This window comes from Fopius arisanus, unplaced genomic scaffold (assembly GCF_000806365.1).
Source record: "Fopius arisanus strain USDA-PBARC FA_bdor unplaced genomic scaffold, ASM80636v1 scaffold00016, whole genome shotgun sequence".
Lineage (NCBI taxonomy): Eukaryota > Metazoa > Arthropoda > Insecta > Hymenoptera > Braconidae > Fopius > Fopius arisanus.
In genome coordinates, this window is record NW_011887755.1 from 314,060 (window position 1) to 331,992 (window position 17,933).

The 17,933-nt window shown below is 39.5% G+C and overlaps 2 protein-coding genes across 2 annotated transcripts in view; one reads left to right on the forward strand and one right to left on the reverse strand.

Moving 5' to 3' along the window:
- Window positions 1-15,375, forward strand: part of LOC105263680 (uncharacterized) — a 62,230-nt gene extending 46,855 nt beyond the window's left edge. The window contains exons 6-9 of the mRNA XM_011300040.1: window positions 2,697-2,865; window positions 3,239-3,393; window positions 6,218-6,328; window positions 12,498-15,375. Coding sequence (XP_011298342.1) covers window positions 2,697-2,865; window positions 3,239-3,393; window positions 6,218-6,318 — 425 coding nt within the window. The 3' untranslated portion in view covers window positions 6,319-6,328; window positions 12,498-15,375. The remainder of the gene's footprint in view (window positions 1-2,696; window positions 2,866-3,238; window positions 3,394-6,217; window positions 6,329-12,497) is intronic.
- Window positions 15,376-16,374: 999 nt separating this feature from the next.
- The window catches only part of LOC105263822 (uncharacterized), a 10,606-nt gene continuing 9,047 nt past the window's right edge, over window positions 16,375-17,933 (reverse strand). The window contains exons 2-5 of the mRNA XM_011300288.1: window positions 17,819-17,872; window positions 17,555-17,744; window positions 17,391-17,497; window positions 16,375-16,628 (exon numbers count right to left, since the gene is read on the reverse strand). Of these exons, the coding sequence (XP_011298590.1) occupies window positions 16,375-16,628; window positions 17,391-17,497; window positions 17,555-17,744; window positions 17,819-17,872 (605 nt within the window). The remainder of the gene's footprint in view (window positions 16,629-17,390; window positions 17,498-17,554; window positions 17,745-17,818; window positions 17,873-17,933) is intronic.

A 17,933-nucleotide genomic window follows, 5' to 3' on the forward strand; every position in this document is an offset into this window, starting at 1 on the left:
TGTATTTGGATAGCTGAAGCAAACCCTTGCCCCTCCCCACTACTTGTGATTGAGGACAGGACGATCTTCAAGCTCGAATACCACTCGCACCTGAGTAAATTAATTAATGGCAATCACGCAGTACAAAGTCTCGTGCGTTTCACGTGAACAAGTCAGCCATATGGTCAGCCAATGGCCAGTGGATATTAGCTGGTTCAGCTGATCTTTCGAGGATTCACAGATGGCTTTGCTAACTTCGATTCAGCTGTCGTCTACCACGTAGAAGAGGTCATCGTACTCTCAGCCGAATCCTAGGAGAACAAAAAGTGTTAAGGAAACGACAGAAGAAATAGAAGGATTGGCTTTTCGCAGATCAACTGCGACCCTGCAGCTGAGAGTAAGAAGTTGTGGAGGGTGAGTCTTTCAAGGGTTTAAATATCATAGAAGTAGAAGAGAAATCGAGGCAGATCTTGAGGGGGGGAATGGATGGAAGTGGGTAAGACGAAGAATTCACTAGGAAGAATGCACGGCTTGTGATCAAAGAGCATTATTATCTTGAAGGAGATGCAACACACCACAGACAACCAATTCATCGAAATGAAGAACTTGCCAAAACCAAGTTTGAACAGGGTTAGTCGACAACTTGCTGTGTATAGCTAAGACGTAACTATATATATCTAGTTTGTATGGTGTGGGAGCTAGTTGCTGAGGGTAAATCCGAGTATGGGTCGTATAAGTGGGAAAAGCTCCTAGGAGGATTGCAAAAAAAAAAAGTAGAAGATGGTGGAAAGTTTTGTTGATGGATCGACGGCTTCTACGAGACTTCGTACAACAATTCGTATCTACATGAAATGCTTTCAGCGTGTATGACGACCAAGTGACGAAGAGAAGAACTTTCTACCCGGATGACTCGAGTTTTCTTCAGTGAATCAAGGTAACAAATGAAAAAGTTTGAAAAACCAATGTATTGTATTCAATATGAAGTTACCGATTTTATCAAATTTTCTTTTGTCTCGAAAGCTCCTCCGTCGGCTAGACCTTAAATATACTTCCAACTAAAGAAGAAAATTCAATTGTACAGATAGACGAAATTCCCAGATATAACTTTATTGATAATTCTGGCGGAGTTCGGGAATATGAAAGACAATTGGCTAGCAACAAATCATTCCATTTCATTGGGTAGAACATGCCACAAGGGAATTTGTAAATAAAAAATTTTATAACCACAGCGATACCTGTATGTGAATACTTTTGAAGCTTGATAGCTTTTTGAGTCATAGTGGAGTACTCGGATAAATTGGAAATCATTAATTTAACCAGAGCAGAAAGGTTACCGCGTTAGCAGCAGTAGACGCCGTTGGAATATGGGAAACCCGGAAATTATGATCTCAACGTGATGGAAATTATTTTCCTCCTCTTTCTTCTTCTTCTGTGATTACATTCCGCCTGATTGCCCCGATTTTTTCTTCCTCTACCGTGAGAAATAATCTGGATATCGATAGAACTCAAAGTCACGAACGAAAGATTCAGAATTAACTAGTCATTTTTCCCAAGAGCAATAGCCCCGTTGATTAGAGTGGTGAAGTTCTTGATCGATTGCCACATAACGGTTTGATGCATCGAATATGCGTTGGCAATTACAAGCCATGACAGATCGACAAGTCCAATCTGCTCGAGACCATTCATCTCTCAGACCTCTCTATACAGAAAACAAGAACATCCAGTTAGACTCTGAGGATTAACCGAAAAACCCTTCTCACATTTCTCACAAACATTAATTATCCACATCCGTCACTGCTCTCTCTTTTCATTCATCTGGTGAAAGAAATCCACCGCCAAGAGAATAACCTGCGGAAATACCTTATGAGGAACGCAATTCGAGTATTAAAGGAGAAAAGTAGGATGAAAGAAAAAGAAGAGCTTCCAAAACAGAATGAACTCCGGACGTGTAAAAAGGGTAAAACATGCAGAAGGAAAATGAAGCAAAGAAGAGAAAACAAGACTCCCATCGACTTTTTTGTCATTGTTTTTTTTTTTTTTCAACCAAGCGAAACGCTCTGGAGGTAAAGTAAAAACAGCCGCTGGACTGTTCAGTCTCGGTGACATTGTCTCTTGTACATAGTCGAAAACCGGAAAGAAAGAGCGGAAAGAAAGAGGTGCGAGTAAAAGAGAGATACAGAAAAGAAAGAAAAAGGCTGAGAGATGTACCAAAAGCTCAGGAGAGCAAAGAATAAGAGCATACCGCTATGTCATGAAATTTGCATAGCGGTCGTCTCAAGAATAGCAGCTGGCAAGTCGAGCTGAATCCTAATGGTGGTTTCCCAATGAGAAGAATCATCTCCAGCAACACCAGACGAATCGTGATATTCCAACAACGGTGAGGAGAGAAAAATTCCACCAATTTCACCGTTTTTTCTTTTCCCCTTCACGCACGAACGAACGAGTTTATCGTGGATGCTACTGGCGATTTAACAGGATCTGAAGGATGAAAGCATTAAATTGGTTGAAACCTACAGATCTATGTATTCACTCAATTTACTTATCATTCAGGATAATGGAGAAACATCACTTTGCATTGAATTGCTGATGATGAAAATTACACCATCATCTAATGATCAGACTCATCTATCATCCATTTTTTATTCATAATCCTCTTTGGAAGCTATAATAAGAATTTCACACGTCATATTTATATGAATCTTGCTTTATACCCATAGCTCCCACTCTGAATATAACGGACGATTCTGGGCGAATGATATCAGGGGAGAGACACCTAAAGGCGGGTAGTACCCTCAGGCTAAGGTGTGAGGGTAGAGATGTACTAGAGAGACTCAACGAATCTTTACTATGGACAAGGGGAGATGAAATTCTCACTACAGACGTCAGGTTGGTCTCAAGTGAATTGCCTTTTTCTTATAACACACATCTACATTTTTATTACTCTCTTCTTCTTCCTAAAATACTTTTACAAGCACTCGTACAATCATTCGATTTGACTGGTGTAATCCTATCTTAAAATTTATCCCCGAAAAAAATCGAATATGCAGTTTCCTATAAAATCCAAACGCTTTTACGGAATCAAGATATGGAAATTCGTGGCAGTTTAGGAATGTCTATTTAAAAAATATCCGATTAAATCTATTTCAATATCTTCCCTCGTATTCCATTTAAATCACCATTCTCCACGAATTGAGTAATTGATATTCTCAATTGCTAGGTGAATTTACAATTGATCAAGCTTAGAATACATTGCTTTCAGCGAAAATAGAACGAGTGAACTAGTGGGCAACAAGGAGATTCCAGTGATATCAAGTATACTTGTAGTTGAGAAAGCATCACCAAGACATACTGGCAACTACAGCTGCATCGTACCGGAAAGAGCCAAGACCACCATAGCTGTTCACGTTTTGAACGGTAAGGAAACAATGATCTACTAGTATAAACACCTTCCGTGTACACAAACAAAACCCAGCGCAGTAATCTTCCGGTTGGATGAGCCATGTGTATACGATGAGGTACGATTACAGTGAGACAAACCATTGAATCCGATATATGATACCACAAAGATACCCTTGACATCCATCAAAATTTGATGCATTACTACCTCAAGTTTGCTACTCAAAGTTTTAATATCGAACAACAGTCTCTATCCAACGAAAAGTCTCTTTCTATCTTCTTCATTGCATAGGACGCACCACGTGCAGCTGATGACAGCTCTGCTGAGATGCCTCATGGCATAACTCAGACAGTTCATGTCAACTTATCATCTGCAATGTTGTTGTGTCGCAAGGAGCTAATACGAGGGAACGAGCGGCTGTCAGCAAAGTCAAACTATTGATGCACGCGTGTCCCATTCATGTCTTTATTTACTGATTTTTTTTTTCTGCTTGAAGTAAATTGGTAGTGGTAACCTGGAGTGGATTCTTTTGAAAAACATTTCCTCTGTACAAATTTCAGACGTGAGTACTCTCTCGTGGGAAGAATAAGTGCGTTGTCCAATTAAATTTCATTGAAATTTGGAAAACTACCGGGGGCTTCGGTGCATGCAGAAAAGCACAACATATCTATAACTGAATCTGCATATCTGCAGCATCTGGAAAGGGATGCCCATTCAACGCTCTCTTCTCAGCGTTGCAATTACGAAAGAAGTAAAATCTTCGTAATTCGATCTGCTTCTGGGTATAAGGAGAAGACCGGAGAGATAAGTTGGAGAGTGGCTGGAATAAAATCAGCCGAGTTGTTGGTTTGCAGAAAAAAAAGGAGGGAGAGTGAAAGAGATAAATAGATTGACATGAGTAAAAAGTAGAAGGAGCGGAGTGGAGTAAAAGAAAATCCTAAGGGAAAGTCTTCCCGACGCAGATGTGAAATATGAGAAAGAATTCCGAATTTCGGGGGAGATTACTCTAACGATTTCACCATTTTGTTACTCAACTTTCATTCCACCATTCTATAAGATAGCTTACTTCTGTGAGAAAATTGGGAGCCAGTATTCTAATTGGTTCGTCTACCGTTAAACCGTGTCCTTTCTATCTTCATGCTCTACCTCTCGGCCCTACGTTACTATTCCGACTAGTACTCGTGTTGGATGAGAGAAAGGAAAAAGGATTCTAGTACCACTACGAACAGCCCCCAGAATGAGAAATTATAGGATCACGTTTCTTGTGTCAACGTACCAACTACTCTAACTTTTCCTACCTTCTCTAGTCTAGGTCGGGTTAACTGGCCCTTCCAGCCAGTATATCCTCCAGCGTGAATTAAGGGGCACGTTTCTTGACTTACCCATGGGAAATTGTATCCTAAAAAAGAGTATTCATTCACTTTACGGATTACGGGAATGTAACGAAAACAAAACGACAGGGTCAATGCCGAGGCTTCAGAGATTTCTCACGTTCTCAGCGGCTCCAACGATGTCATATTTTTTTACACTCTTTATAACTAAATATATATATTTGTGTAACCCTCTTGGAATGTGGACTGGTCGTTTAGTCGGTTGATTAAGTTAAGTTATTCTCTAAACTACTGAAATTTTAGTAGGAAAATTGAACTCGCGGTGTAAAATTACGAGAATTCAATGAGAGATAAAAATATTGAGTAAAGGGATTTGAAGCCCAAGGGATATAAATCAAATGCGATGAAGTGCAAAAGATCGGCTCGATTTCACACTGGCACGTCCTTCAAATCGGCTCTGGCGGGCAAGTGGTAACCTCGGAGTGAATGAGAAAAAAAAGTAAAAATCTGTGGAAAAAGAATTATAGGGGAAAAAGGTGGAGTATAAGTGAACAGGTTTTCTTGGGGTGGTATTTCATTGAAAAATGCTTTCCCCACGGTATGCTCTGGAGCCAAGCGTGGAAAGCCGACGGGAACGTGAAACGAATGTCTGGATTAGAAGAAGCACAGGCTAAAGCCATGGCAAGGGGCCGGAGGAAGGTACGATATGACGGTGAAGAGGATGGATAGTGGGTCTAGGGATTGTGGAATCCTGATATTTTTCATTGCCTCAAAATAAAAATAGAACCTTGAGTGAATCACACCAGATTGAGGCATTCCACTCCATCTTCACTGTCGACATAATTATTGGATTCTTCTCAGCAATACGAATAGCTGCGCTAGAAAAAAAACGTTGATTTTCAAATACTTGTGACTATTCAGTGTGAATTATTTCAATCTGTCATTCGATAATGCACAAATTGTTCTCAAATACTGTTATTCTAGAGGACGATAGAAAACGGAAAATGTCATTGTCAACGTTGAAAAAGTGGATATAAACAGAAGAATGATAATACTGCGGGCATTCCTTTTGGAGTGCAGTCGAGTGAAAAAACATGAAACGATAAATAACGACAAGTACACAAACTGTACTTTTCTCATTTTCATTTTTGTTTTCTTTATCTGTCACAAGTTTGTACTGATTCAAATATATGCATCCCAATTCTCTCACTCTACGGCAAAACCAAAAAGGAAAGATGGAGGAAGAAGGAGCCAAGTGTCGCCCTGGCAAAAGTTTCCGGCGGAACCAATGGCAATCCCCTTCCACTATTGTTCGACACTGGTGTATCACCATTCCCTTGTCCGGATATTTTCCACGACGTGATCAATTTGCTAAATTGATCGGACAAAGAGATACGACCACTTGAAAATATCACTGCCATGTACTGCCAAATAACGGATAAAATTCATGCTACATCAAACCTGGATGGTGTGACAATTCCGTAATTTATCAATTCTTTTTCTTCCTCAGGAGAACTTCCGGCTGCTGTACATCATGGCAGCGGTGTTTCCAGTGCTGTACTCAATCTCTGGTTAATTCACTTAACTGTGAGTTACGGATTTTTCAGATGACAATGCTAAGGTGAGTATTTTCTGGTAATAACATATACGTTTAAAAGACCATTTCAAATTGTTGTGATAATTTCGAGGGGACATAACTCCACAGAGTTACCAGCAAGAATATCTTTTTTGTCTTTTTCATTTGATCTTCTAATCTCAGTTTCGGATGAGTTTGGAGACGAGCACTCTGGTGCTCATCGACTTATAAGAAGCTTGCATAAAGTTTCCGGGTTAACGCGAAACGTTTGTTGTAAAAGAAAAAAGTCGTCTGAGAAAGAAAAAAAAAATATAGAGAAAAGAAAATATGGAGATAATGGCAAGTTATGGGTGTAAAAACCTCAACCGCACGGCATTGCCCGTATCCCTCGATAATCCCGTTAACTTCCACCGACTTTTTCACCTCCGTAATATCCCGCACGTGCCAATTAATTCGCCCAATGACATTTCGTTGAGCTCCGTAGATGGCTGTTGTTGAAAAACACAAATCTTGCCACATAAAAAATTTATGAAATGTATTGAAGAGACATGCGGGTCTCTGGTATTGTCAAGGGAACGGGCAACGTGGAACGAGCAACGAGCAACGGGCAATGGACGATGGGCAACGGGCAATGGGCGATGGACTACAGATACTAGAGCATCACTTTCATCGACACATGTGTTATCACACACTCGACAAGACCGTCCCACTTCTTTATGCCTCTGACAAAACACAGAATGACAGAGAGCTAAATCCGGTGGGTGCTTATCACCGAGATCCCGGTCACAGTCTATTTCCAAAGATAATTTATACCACCAAAACCTTGTCCCATCCCATCCACCTGTGCCCCCCCCCTCCCGTGTACCCTTGTAACGTATGACAACGCTCACGGAAACTATAGTTTATATAGATCCCTCGAACGAGGGGCGAACGTCAGTTGGCAGTTTGGCTGGTATCATTCGGTTGTGCTACGACCTAGCCAGACCATTGCCGAGCTTTCATTATCAAATGTCATAGATCACAACGTGCACGTCGAGAATGCTCTACGATCCTCTCTCCATGGTGATCACACTCTGTGACGGCGTATCCGTTCATTGCTCATCCGACAAAATCGACGGTACAGCCTCTAGCTTCACTCAACCCCTCTGTACACCTCTATTCAAATTACCTTCTCAAATTCAATCGGTAATATTTTATTATGACCACTACCTTGGGAAATCCAGCTTTCTTATGCATCTGCTATGTGTTGTACCACATCACGCCCAATCTCACGTGTTACCTGACATTTCAATGAATGTCGAGAGATCAACGCTCATGTGGACATCTGACACGCGTTAAACTCGTTCGTATAGTCGATTTTCTGGCTCGTCAAACTCTATACGCCTAAAAGCCCGTAATAGCACGCTAAAAGCTGATAGATGTGTGTCATGGTGGAATGCGTGCCCACTGCGGGGATTCGATAACGAAATCTCCTCTTCATCCAATGACAACGAGTGGAATGTTGAAAAAGAGAATAAAAATAAAAAGAGAAAACACGAAATCACTGGGAAAAGGAGGGAAAAATGTGGGTTACTGAAGCAACCGATAAAGAGTCGAGCTGGCAGGATGAAAAAGGGGGAAAGAGGGACGAATCGTAAAAAACGTGATCGGAACACGAGAATTTTGTGGAGCGTGAGCCGAGGATTTTCTCAAACTCCCAGACAACTTGAGTATGGGAATTTTAAATAAGCCTCGGCAGGAAATCCTATCGTAGAGTAGATGAAGAATTGACGAGATTTTCAAGATTTCTACAATTCTTTCCTCATATCTCTTTGCCTTATTATCGTTCTCCCTCTCGCCACCTTTTCTCTCCCGACGGATTAATTCTCAACTCCATTCTGCTCTCATACCACCATTATCCGGACACCTTCAGCCGCTGATTCACGACGTGGGAAATCAACTGGAATGCCAGCAGCCGTCACTGCGACGGTACCACACACTTGTTCTTTCACCACTCTATATATTTCGGTCTCTCCAGTATATTTCTTCATCTTTCTCACCTCGTTTTCTTCATCTGGTTGTTTTTTCCTCAGCTCTTGATATAAGTTATCCACCAATTTCACCCCTGGAGCGGACTAGATGGAGGCGTGGCACTTTACGCTGCAATAAAAGTGGAGGTACGAGCGACATTCAATTATTTTATGCTTTATATTTTTTTTTTCTCAACGTACCTCCCACTTTTATAGAGACAGAGGAACACGTGAGCTTTTGGAATCGAATAATTGACGCTACGGGTCCCCAATCAGGAAATCAATATCTCTGATAGAGAAGTGTGCTTGGGGATGTGGAAAAAAAATATCGTAGTCTACTAATAGACTGTTTTTTTTTTTTCAATTGCACCACTTGGTAATGAATGAAGCACTTGTCATCGGTGCACTCGTGCAGAATTTCCATGCACTAACGAGTGCTGAGGACATGTCATCATGGGTGGAAAAATGAAACTCCATTTTTTCTCTCATTGTTATAATTTTTTTATATTTTTTATTATCTCTATAGTGAGCATTTTTTTTTTCATTTTTTCCGTTTTTCAACCATTTATTTCTGGACTGATTCCCAGCTTGTCGGAAAATATCGAGAATTACTGCTGTGAAACTGTCGACATGGATATAAAAAAGAGCTCAATTGACAATCAATTTTTTCAACACCTTTGCCTCGTGTATTTTTATCAAGAAATCTATTCGATTTTCAGGTGAAATCGTTTTACTATTAAACGAAAATGTTTACGTTGAATGGTTTCCATTATTGTTCCATAAAATTGAAAACACATCGTGGGCAATTGAGCCACAATAATTCCAATGAATACACATTTGAGTGAAGGATTATTATCCGGAGTAACGAAAAAACTGAATGGAAATAAAATTTCGCATGATGATTACACTGGAATGAATTATATTCTGTGAAGCTGTTCATTCGTGTACCCAAAAAAATTCATTCCATATTTAAACGTCGCAGAATATTATATACTTTGGGAATTTCGATTGATCTAGTTTGATCTGATATTATATTCAGAGTCTTTATTGACGAGGAAAATATTGCTTTTCCAACATGAATTATTAATGCATGAATAATTTTACCACTTTGTCTTTGTGATCCTTGAATGTTCACGAATATTATGAGTGGAACTAATAGCCAATAATAATGACGTGCCTGGTGTTTGGTCGATGCCAATGAGAATGGGAAGCTGAAGGAATACGTAAATGCTGTGGTTTGCGAAAACTATCGAACCCCCGGACTAAACGAGAGAATCGAACGCGCTTTACGTAATTTGGAAGGCATCCAAATATATTCTCAAAAACTGTTATGTTTCTCGACAAAGCACACGTACACAGAGAGATACTCGGGCTTTCCAGAGGCTCACAAAACATGCCAATGAATCGCCGTTCAATAACGCTACATAACGCCCCTGGTATTGATTAAACCTATTGTTTTTGCGAGCAGTTTTTCATTATTTCATTATATCCGCATGCACCGCCATTGCCACCATTGCCACCATTACCTCTTTCTTCCCTTTCCAAATAAACCAGCAGTGTGGAAATGAAAAAAACATTTCATCCTGTTTAACGAATTTATGAATTAAAAATGACATGCAAATTTTTTTTTTCAATCCCCCAACCCGACTGACTGCAATCATAAAATTAGTTAGATGCAATATTCACTATTTCGGTAAAATATCGGAAAATAAAAAAGCCGGGACTGCATTGGGGGATTATTTCAGTTCAATTAACCAATATCAAACATTTACAATTGAAATAAACTGATTAAATTTGTCGGTGTTCATCGTAAAATGGAGTTTACTTCTCCAAAATTGCAATATTATAGAGAATGCACACCGATACATGAACGAGACATGTTTACACATTGAAAACCTGAATTCAACAAAATCAGCGAACCATCCATTTGCAAAAATCCGATCCACGCAAAAAGTTATCATTTTTTTTTTTACAATTTATCACTTCTTCTCACTGAAAACAATGACAGGTTTAACGGTAGGTTTAACGTTGGTTTGTTATCGATATGGGCCTCTATGCATTCACAAACAAATTCGGTGAACATGTTTGTGCCAACGTCAACAAAATAGATGTAAAAATTGAGTTTGGAAAAAAAAAATGTTTCAGGCAAAACAAAAGCGAAACTGAAAGAATAATTTGACTCCCGGAAGTACAGCCTGGGGAGGTCCCTTTTTTTTCACGTACCGTTGTAGATTGTGGAGCTCATGAACGGTTCACGTGAATCACCGAATCGAATGTATTGGAGTTTCCCCTATATATGAATCGAATCCGGTATGGAAAACCACTGGTATCTGTATATCTACTTCTGTCCCAAACTCCGCCACCCAACCGCAACCACGAATTGCACGTTACCCTCAACGCACTCACCCATGCCCCTTTTTTTCCGCCCCCTTTTTATCCTCATTGTATATATCAAATATCAAATGGCTTTGTGGATTTAAAAAAAGCCATTAATTCCCAACTCAGCAGGAAAAGTCGTTGAATTACAATGGAAATCCCCAAAATCGATAAAAATATTGTCAATCCAAAAAATTCACTGTTATAACAGGAGTCTGTGAATTTTCCAACTGAATATTGCCCCCTGTATTCAACGCGTACTCTCGTATAGATCAAGTACGAAAGAAGAAAAAAAAAGATGGATTCGATGTGCCACTGTAACTGGAATAAAGGATTCAATCGGATTACGTGAAAATTGAAAAATTATCAATGCCAGTGAATCTTCGGACGAGACTCCAACCCCTTCCCCTTCGAGAGATCGACGGATAGACGTGGCTGCATCCCACAGAAATCCGGATGCAGTTCAAGTGATTAAAATGATGGTTGAAGGCGTCGGTGGGTTTTTTCCTCTCTTTTTCAAATTCTTCCTCAACTTATTGAATCGAAAGTCATTTAATTGAAAAGTCCGGATTAAAATCCTTCAATCTCACCGGTCAAAATCACGCAATAGCCATCGAATGAATATCCCCGTCGTGATTTTAATAACCAAAATGGATGAGACCCAGTGAACACAATACCCCCATAAACATCATATCCGAGAAGGCTAGAAGGCATACACTGGAACATGTAGGATTGAGTGTGCATCGAGGGTTCACCGACAGAGCCTCTATTTCCGGTATCAAGGGGGATAAAATAATATCGATAACCGATGAGTCTCTGGCACTCTCTCTCCCCTCGCTGTTCATGATATTTTCCGAACCACAGAATTTAAATATCTATTATGCCACCACTCGTTCGCCCACCAATACCAATCTATACACATTGGCTTTTGTATTTTTACGATGCGGCAATGCATATTTATTTTCATTTCGTTTCCCAGTCGCTTTCTACTTCCTATATCTCGCATCCCATTTTGCCGCATCCTCGCCATGACCTCTTTTTTTATTATTTTTTTTTGTCACTTCTCTGTGCCGCCCCCACTTAAAATCCTGGGAATCAGTATATATAACGGGCACCACGTGAAAACGATAACAAACAGGAAAGGCAATGCCAATAGTTCAACGGAAAACCAAGCGCTACCACGTTGTTTCCATTTGTTTCCGCGGACCAAATCCATGATCCGCGTTCTAGTTGATGAGATTCCCCTTCCGACCGCGTGCTCAACCACCCTTCATCCCTTCGTTGTTACCCTCTTCCGTTTCTCCTTTCACCTACACCTTTATCCGCATTTTTTTTAACACTGACAGTTACACGTTGTAAATAATTATTGACCCGAGGGGCTTCGATGTGATAACGCACCTAGACGCATCCAGATATAACAGCATTCTTCCTTTGAATTAATTGAATGCCCTCGCACCATGTTCTGTATCTCTTCTCATTGTTTATCCCTCGCCATTCATATCCTTTCAATCTTCCATTGTAATCGTTTTTTTTTTGTTCGGTTTTTACTCGTGGATACAATATCCCCGGCTTTTTTTTTTCGGGGTTCACCGATGCAACAGTTTCACTTGCTTTTCTCGTTTTTTCTCAGTTTGCAAGTTGTTTGTTTTGCTTTTGCAAACAAGCTCGGTATTACTTTCTATCCGCACGTTCGTGGATACCTCTGGGTTAATTCAATTTGAATTTTTGGGACGAATGGGCATTCTCCGGTGGGTCAGTGAACTTGTGGATTTAATCGGTGAGGCAATGGATTTTTTTTTTATATTGAATTTTCATTTTATTTTTTGCAGAAACATGAATGACGAACTGGAATTTCGGCTTTCTGGTGGTACCGAGGGGAATGCTGTGGATAAGGATCGACATCGAAGGTGAAAAAATGGCGCAAAGCGAATCCTGTAATTCATATACATGTACATAAATGTAACTTGAGACAGCGCATACGAGAAGAAACGGAAGAGCGCAAGCAGATCGTTGGTGCCGAGCTGGCACGAAAATTTATAACCAATATGCTTTTTCCCCGAGCGGATGGGGCATATTTCATGAGCGGAAGCTAGTCGTTTCCGCCTTTGAATTTTCTTCAGCCATCATGAATCACTCCATTGGTTTTCCTTCATATTATTTATTTATCTCTCTCCATATTGACAATTTTCTCACACGAGAAACAAATGCTTATTATTATTACCCCCTCCTAATTTAGATAGGTAATTGAATTAATGAATATATATTGACTGATTAGTAAGTACGGAATAATCAACGATTATTTCCGGTTTGAATTATAAAAAAAAATAATAGAAAAATGCTGGTGCGATTGGTAATGAAGGTGGATTGTTAGTGGTTGAATGGAAAATGCGAATGGAGTGAAAAGGCCCGGGATGAGACACGCAAAGGGCATTCTGGGGTTGTGGTCTTGTACCAGTGAATATAACCCACCTCATCTTGATGCGCAAAATCGGCTCGACCTAATTAGAGCAATGGTAACGTAACGCTAATGGTCCAGAGTTACTGGTCGATTGGCATTCATGAAGAGCCCGTTGCCAACCACCTTCTCACGATTAACGCTAACCACATAGTCCTTTCTCACTGATGAGTCTTGACAGTCTTCAAAGTCCTCACATTCATATTATTAGTTCATATTCCAGGGGAATAACTCAATGGCCTCTTGTGTATTCCATTTTCCAATTTCCCATTGTATATTCGATGAATGAGAATTAACTCTGCGTTGGCAAAAATATTGTCGGATTTTGTTTGCACGAGGGTAACGTATCAGAGACAGAAGGGCGTCAGGGCTCAACAATAAATAAAACATGAGAAACAAGAGCTGAGTGAATTCATACATATTGCGTCGATTTTATCTATCAATAAGTATCAGTCGTAACAAGATTATATTTTTATATGTAAATATGTCATTGTTCCTTATTGTTATTTCCCTAAGATAAGTGGATATTCACATAGTTATTTGAATTACACGGAAATACCAGAGGAGAGTACATTGCTACTGACTTTGTTACAATTCGGGACCACCCGGTGAGGGGGGAAAATTCTGTTACGATCTGCTTTTAATGTTTTCCAAGAAAAATTTTCGTCATTTAAATTGTACAGTTGATGGGCACAAATTAGAGAGCTCTCAACTTTTGTTCTTGTAAATGTGTTAACTACTATTTTAATGACGTTGACCAGTCAGAATCAATTTACATACTGAAAATACCGAAACGAGAGTGAATTTTCTAGGGGCGAGAAGTACCAACTGTTACATCCACCGCGTTGATTGTATCATTAATTTTTTCAGATGCTATGCAACAACTTCGATCGTTATTCAGTGAATACATTGTTAATACAATTGCCATCAGACCCTGTCTTCACAATGATTCCTGATTAACAAGATCTGTCTTCACAATTATAAGATAATCTGAGAGAACCACTTAATCTGAATAGAAAAAATACTTGACCTCGTGTTGAACGCTAGGTGAATCATTAATCAAATTAAAATCATGAATTTTCCAACGCCCGTTCACCCATCGTCAGATAAAATTACGTCAATTCATTGGTATTTTATAAACCGATAACCATCAATTGTAAATACTCATATCACATTTCTCCTTATTCTAAATTCAAGTGTAATCCCCAGCTGTCCGGTACTTTCCAATTAAACTCGATTACTTTCTGCGATTAAATCCTCCGAGGATATAATTCATAGGAATAAAGCTCAATCATAATCCATCAATTACACTCGTAATTCAACTGCATCCCAGGAATGATTTTTCCATTTTTTTTTCTCTCTTTTTCTACAACAGGTCGTTCTACTTCAACTGGCGGATGAAAAAAAAAAAAATTCAATTGAAAAATTCTGTATCGTCAAATCGATTGCAGTGAGCAGCAAAGGAGTAATTTACGGCATTCGTTTATTTTCTGTTGGAAAAACTGCTTGAAGCATTCGAACGAAAATTCCATGGACGCAAAACGTGGAGAATCCGTCTTTTCGTACATACTCTACTACCACACACTGTGCCCCTGCTTATAACGTCCAATCTACTGCTACAAATATACGCTCGACAAACCATGTGTCTCACACTCGATCACTCGTCCACGTTTGTCCGGATATCCCCGGTTCTTCTACTTCCGTAAATTGCGATTCCAGCGTACTCTTTTTTTTCATCCTTTTCCCCCAAGCCTTTGAAAATGCTTCCCCCATCGCTTGTGATGTTCTTTCCATCTTTTCCGTTTGGCATGTGTGCGGGAGAAAAAGACAACCCCATACTTCTTCACTTCTATTCCCGCTTTCTTTCCATCTTTTTTTTTTTATCTTCCATCGACAGAAATGGGCCCTCATCAATCTCACGAAATCATTTCATCAAGTCCACTCTAATTCTCGATGAGATTCAATCAAATTTTTTCATTCCACTCGACTATGTGAAAACATAATCTCCAACTGAGAGCATACGTTATTATTATGAATATTTCAACTTATAATGTCATTGTATAGTTGTTTATATGTAAAAGAAAATACATCCAGGAATTTATTGTAATGGGAAAGTTTATAATATCGCTTTGAACGATATAATTATATCATTGCAATGCATGTGATGATGGAATGTTACATGTATGATTACTGTTGGAATGCGAGAATGAACAAGTGTTATTGAACTACTGTACAGGCAATTGAATTGTATACTGATGAATAAACTGATTCGAATATAAGTACCTCAAATAGACTTTGACCTTTGACATGTCCCTGGTCTTTTCTTTTTCCTAACAAATGAAAAGTATGAATGTGGTGGAACAAACACTTGACTTGTTGGTAAAACTTTTGGCCAAAGTTTGTCGGCCAGTCTGTGTCACTTGATATTCTGGTTTTTCGTCAAGAATGAGGATATGAAGAGAATAGAGTGGCACAGAATGGGAGGGTATAGTACCGAGATAGCTAGAGAGAAAAGCAAGAAGCTTTTTCAGGCGCCGCTGACAAACGCTCTCGGACTTTCCACAGCGACTTGTCTCCTCGGGGGCAACATAGCAAGCTTCTACCACAGACATGTCTGCTGTTGCCTCACGATCCTCCTCATTTTACCAAAGTTTTCCAAGAAAATCTCTTGAAAACCTAGCTGCCCTGCCGCCGAGACGTAACACTCACACTCTACATTTTCTCCATATCCATTCTTCATTCACTATTGTGTGGATATAAAGATACCAGTTGAAAATCTTTCAACTGCTAAAGAGAATTTATAAATTAGTGTTACGATAGCCAGAGGAGATCAAGTTGACTAGAAAGTTCTGCCGTTGAAATTTTGACAAGTATCCCAGCTGTAAATCCATGCTTTCATGTTCTTCCAGCGCTGGGTCTCTCCCAAGGCTCATCCAAAGTATAAACTTTGAACCTTAGTCTGCCGAGGATTACTATTCAAAGTTGTTTCGTGCGCAAACCCCGAAGAGATACCGAGACCGAGGGCGAAGGCTAGACCTAAACAGTTTGAAATTCAGCTGACGTGGAAAGTATTTCGGAGATACTCCGATCAATGGACTTTCAAGTTGTTTGCTGTTCGCACTAATAAATACGTTAATGATCCCATTAATTATCTACTTTACACACATCAGGCGAATTAAATCAATCGAGGGAATTCCATTGGAAATTATTGTAAACCAAAAACAACTCCACATTTTAAGATTCAATAAATTTTAATATCTTCCTATTCGCTTTCGGGACTTTCGCCCCGCGAAATAGATCTCAGGATGGTTCATTATTTCATTCCAATAGAGTCCACCGTCAACAGTCATAACATTACTTCTCAATTGATCTTTTGATTTCGGTGTCTTCAATCTCTCGCCCTGACTCCGGGGGACCAAGACGCATCTCAAGATGAAGTACAGGAATTCAATAATACTGAGAAGACTGAAACCGACGAAAACCCCACACGTTCCGCCAATATCGCCTAAAAGACAAGATCCACATTAATTAATTAATTAATTATTCATTAGCCAATTGAAAAGACCCATGAACAATAGTAACATTAAGGCCACAATGAATACATATTGTTGCTATAATTATATGGGCAGTTTGAATCATCGCTAATCAGATTACTACAAGTTAATGCAGTCACATGTTATTCTGCAGTATTCTCGACTATCTCGAATTACGGAAATTGTCATCGTTCAACTCACTCGGTTTCACTATCATAAAATCACGGATATTCCCGGTAGAGACCACAATGCACGAGAGTATTCGATAGCAAACCTACAAACCAGCTATCATAATAAATGTCAATACAGATCGATGAAGATAATAAAATGTCCATCAAAGTCGTGAGTAATGGTTATACGTTATACAGTCAAATCGCGTTATAGTGGCATCTCTCATCAATTTCTGTTTTTCGCGAATCTTTCGGTTTACCCATTCTACTATCCCCGGGTTTCAAGATGTAAATAATTCTTTGGTTTGTTCGGTGAGGAATTGAATTCTGAAAAAATATTTGCCATTAAAAAATTCTGTCACTCTTCACCGTGACAGGTAGGTGTCAATTTTCTTTGTGAGAGTTAATTAACATTTGCATCTATTTAGTAGTGAATTTGATTGAAGAATATAGGCGCGTGGTGGGGGTAGGTGACTGTAGACGAATTCTCCGAATTTAATTTCCCCAATTCGAATTGGATGTTTTAATAATTATTTCAATGAAATGCTGGAGTAATTAACTTACTAATCAGCTCATACCAGTAGTAACCCATATCCTGTTTCAGTCGGACACTTCCAAATTTTTTGAAATAAATATGCAAAATGCTTTGATCTCTCGTTTGGGAATGAGGTCTGGAGAAAAAAATGCGTTAGTACATCAGAGAGAAAAACCGGAGTACCGATTATTACAATAATTCAGTATGATATCGATTTCCGCGCTCGAGTGGAGTTGCTTGCATTTGCAGATAATAGTGAGTGTCTGTACACGCGGGATAACAATTTGTACACTTCAGAAACTCATTTCCATCGCCAATCGCCTTATCGTAACTCGAGGATTCCTCAGCATCGGGAGTGTGTGGTAAAACAGACCACCAGGCACCTGCAACGAGAAAACAAAATCTTCCAGCATTTCATGATGAGTACTCCTAGATTATTATTATCAATTTCACATACTTTTGTGGGCTCGAAGGCATGGCTCATCCTCTGTGTTACAAACCTTCCGGGAATCTGTAACGCGACAAATAAAAAGCACTTTTATTATTCCCACAACCGTAATACATTAAATCAT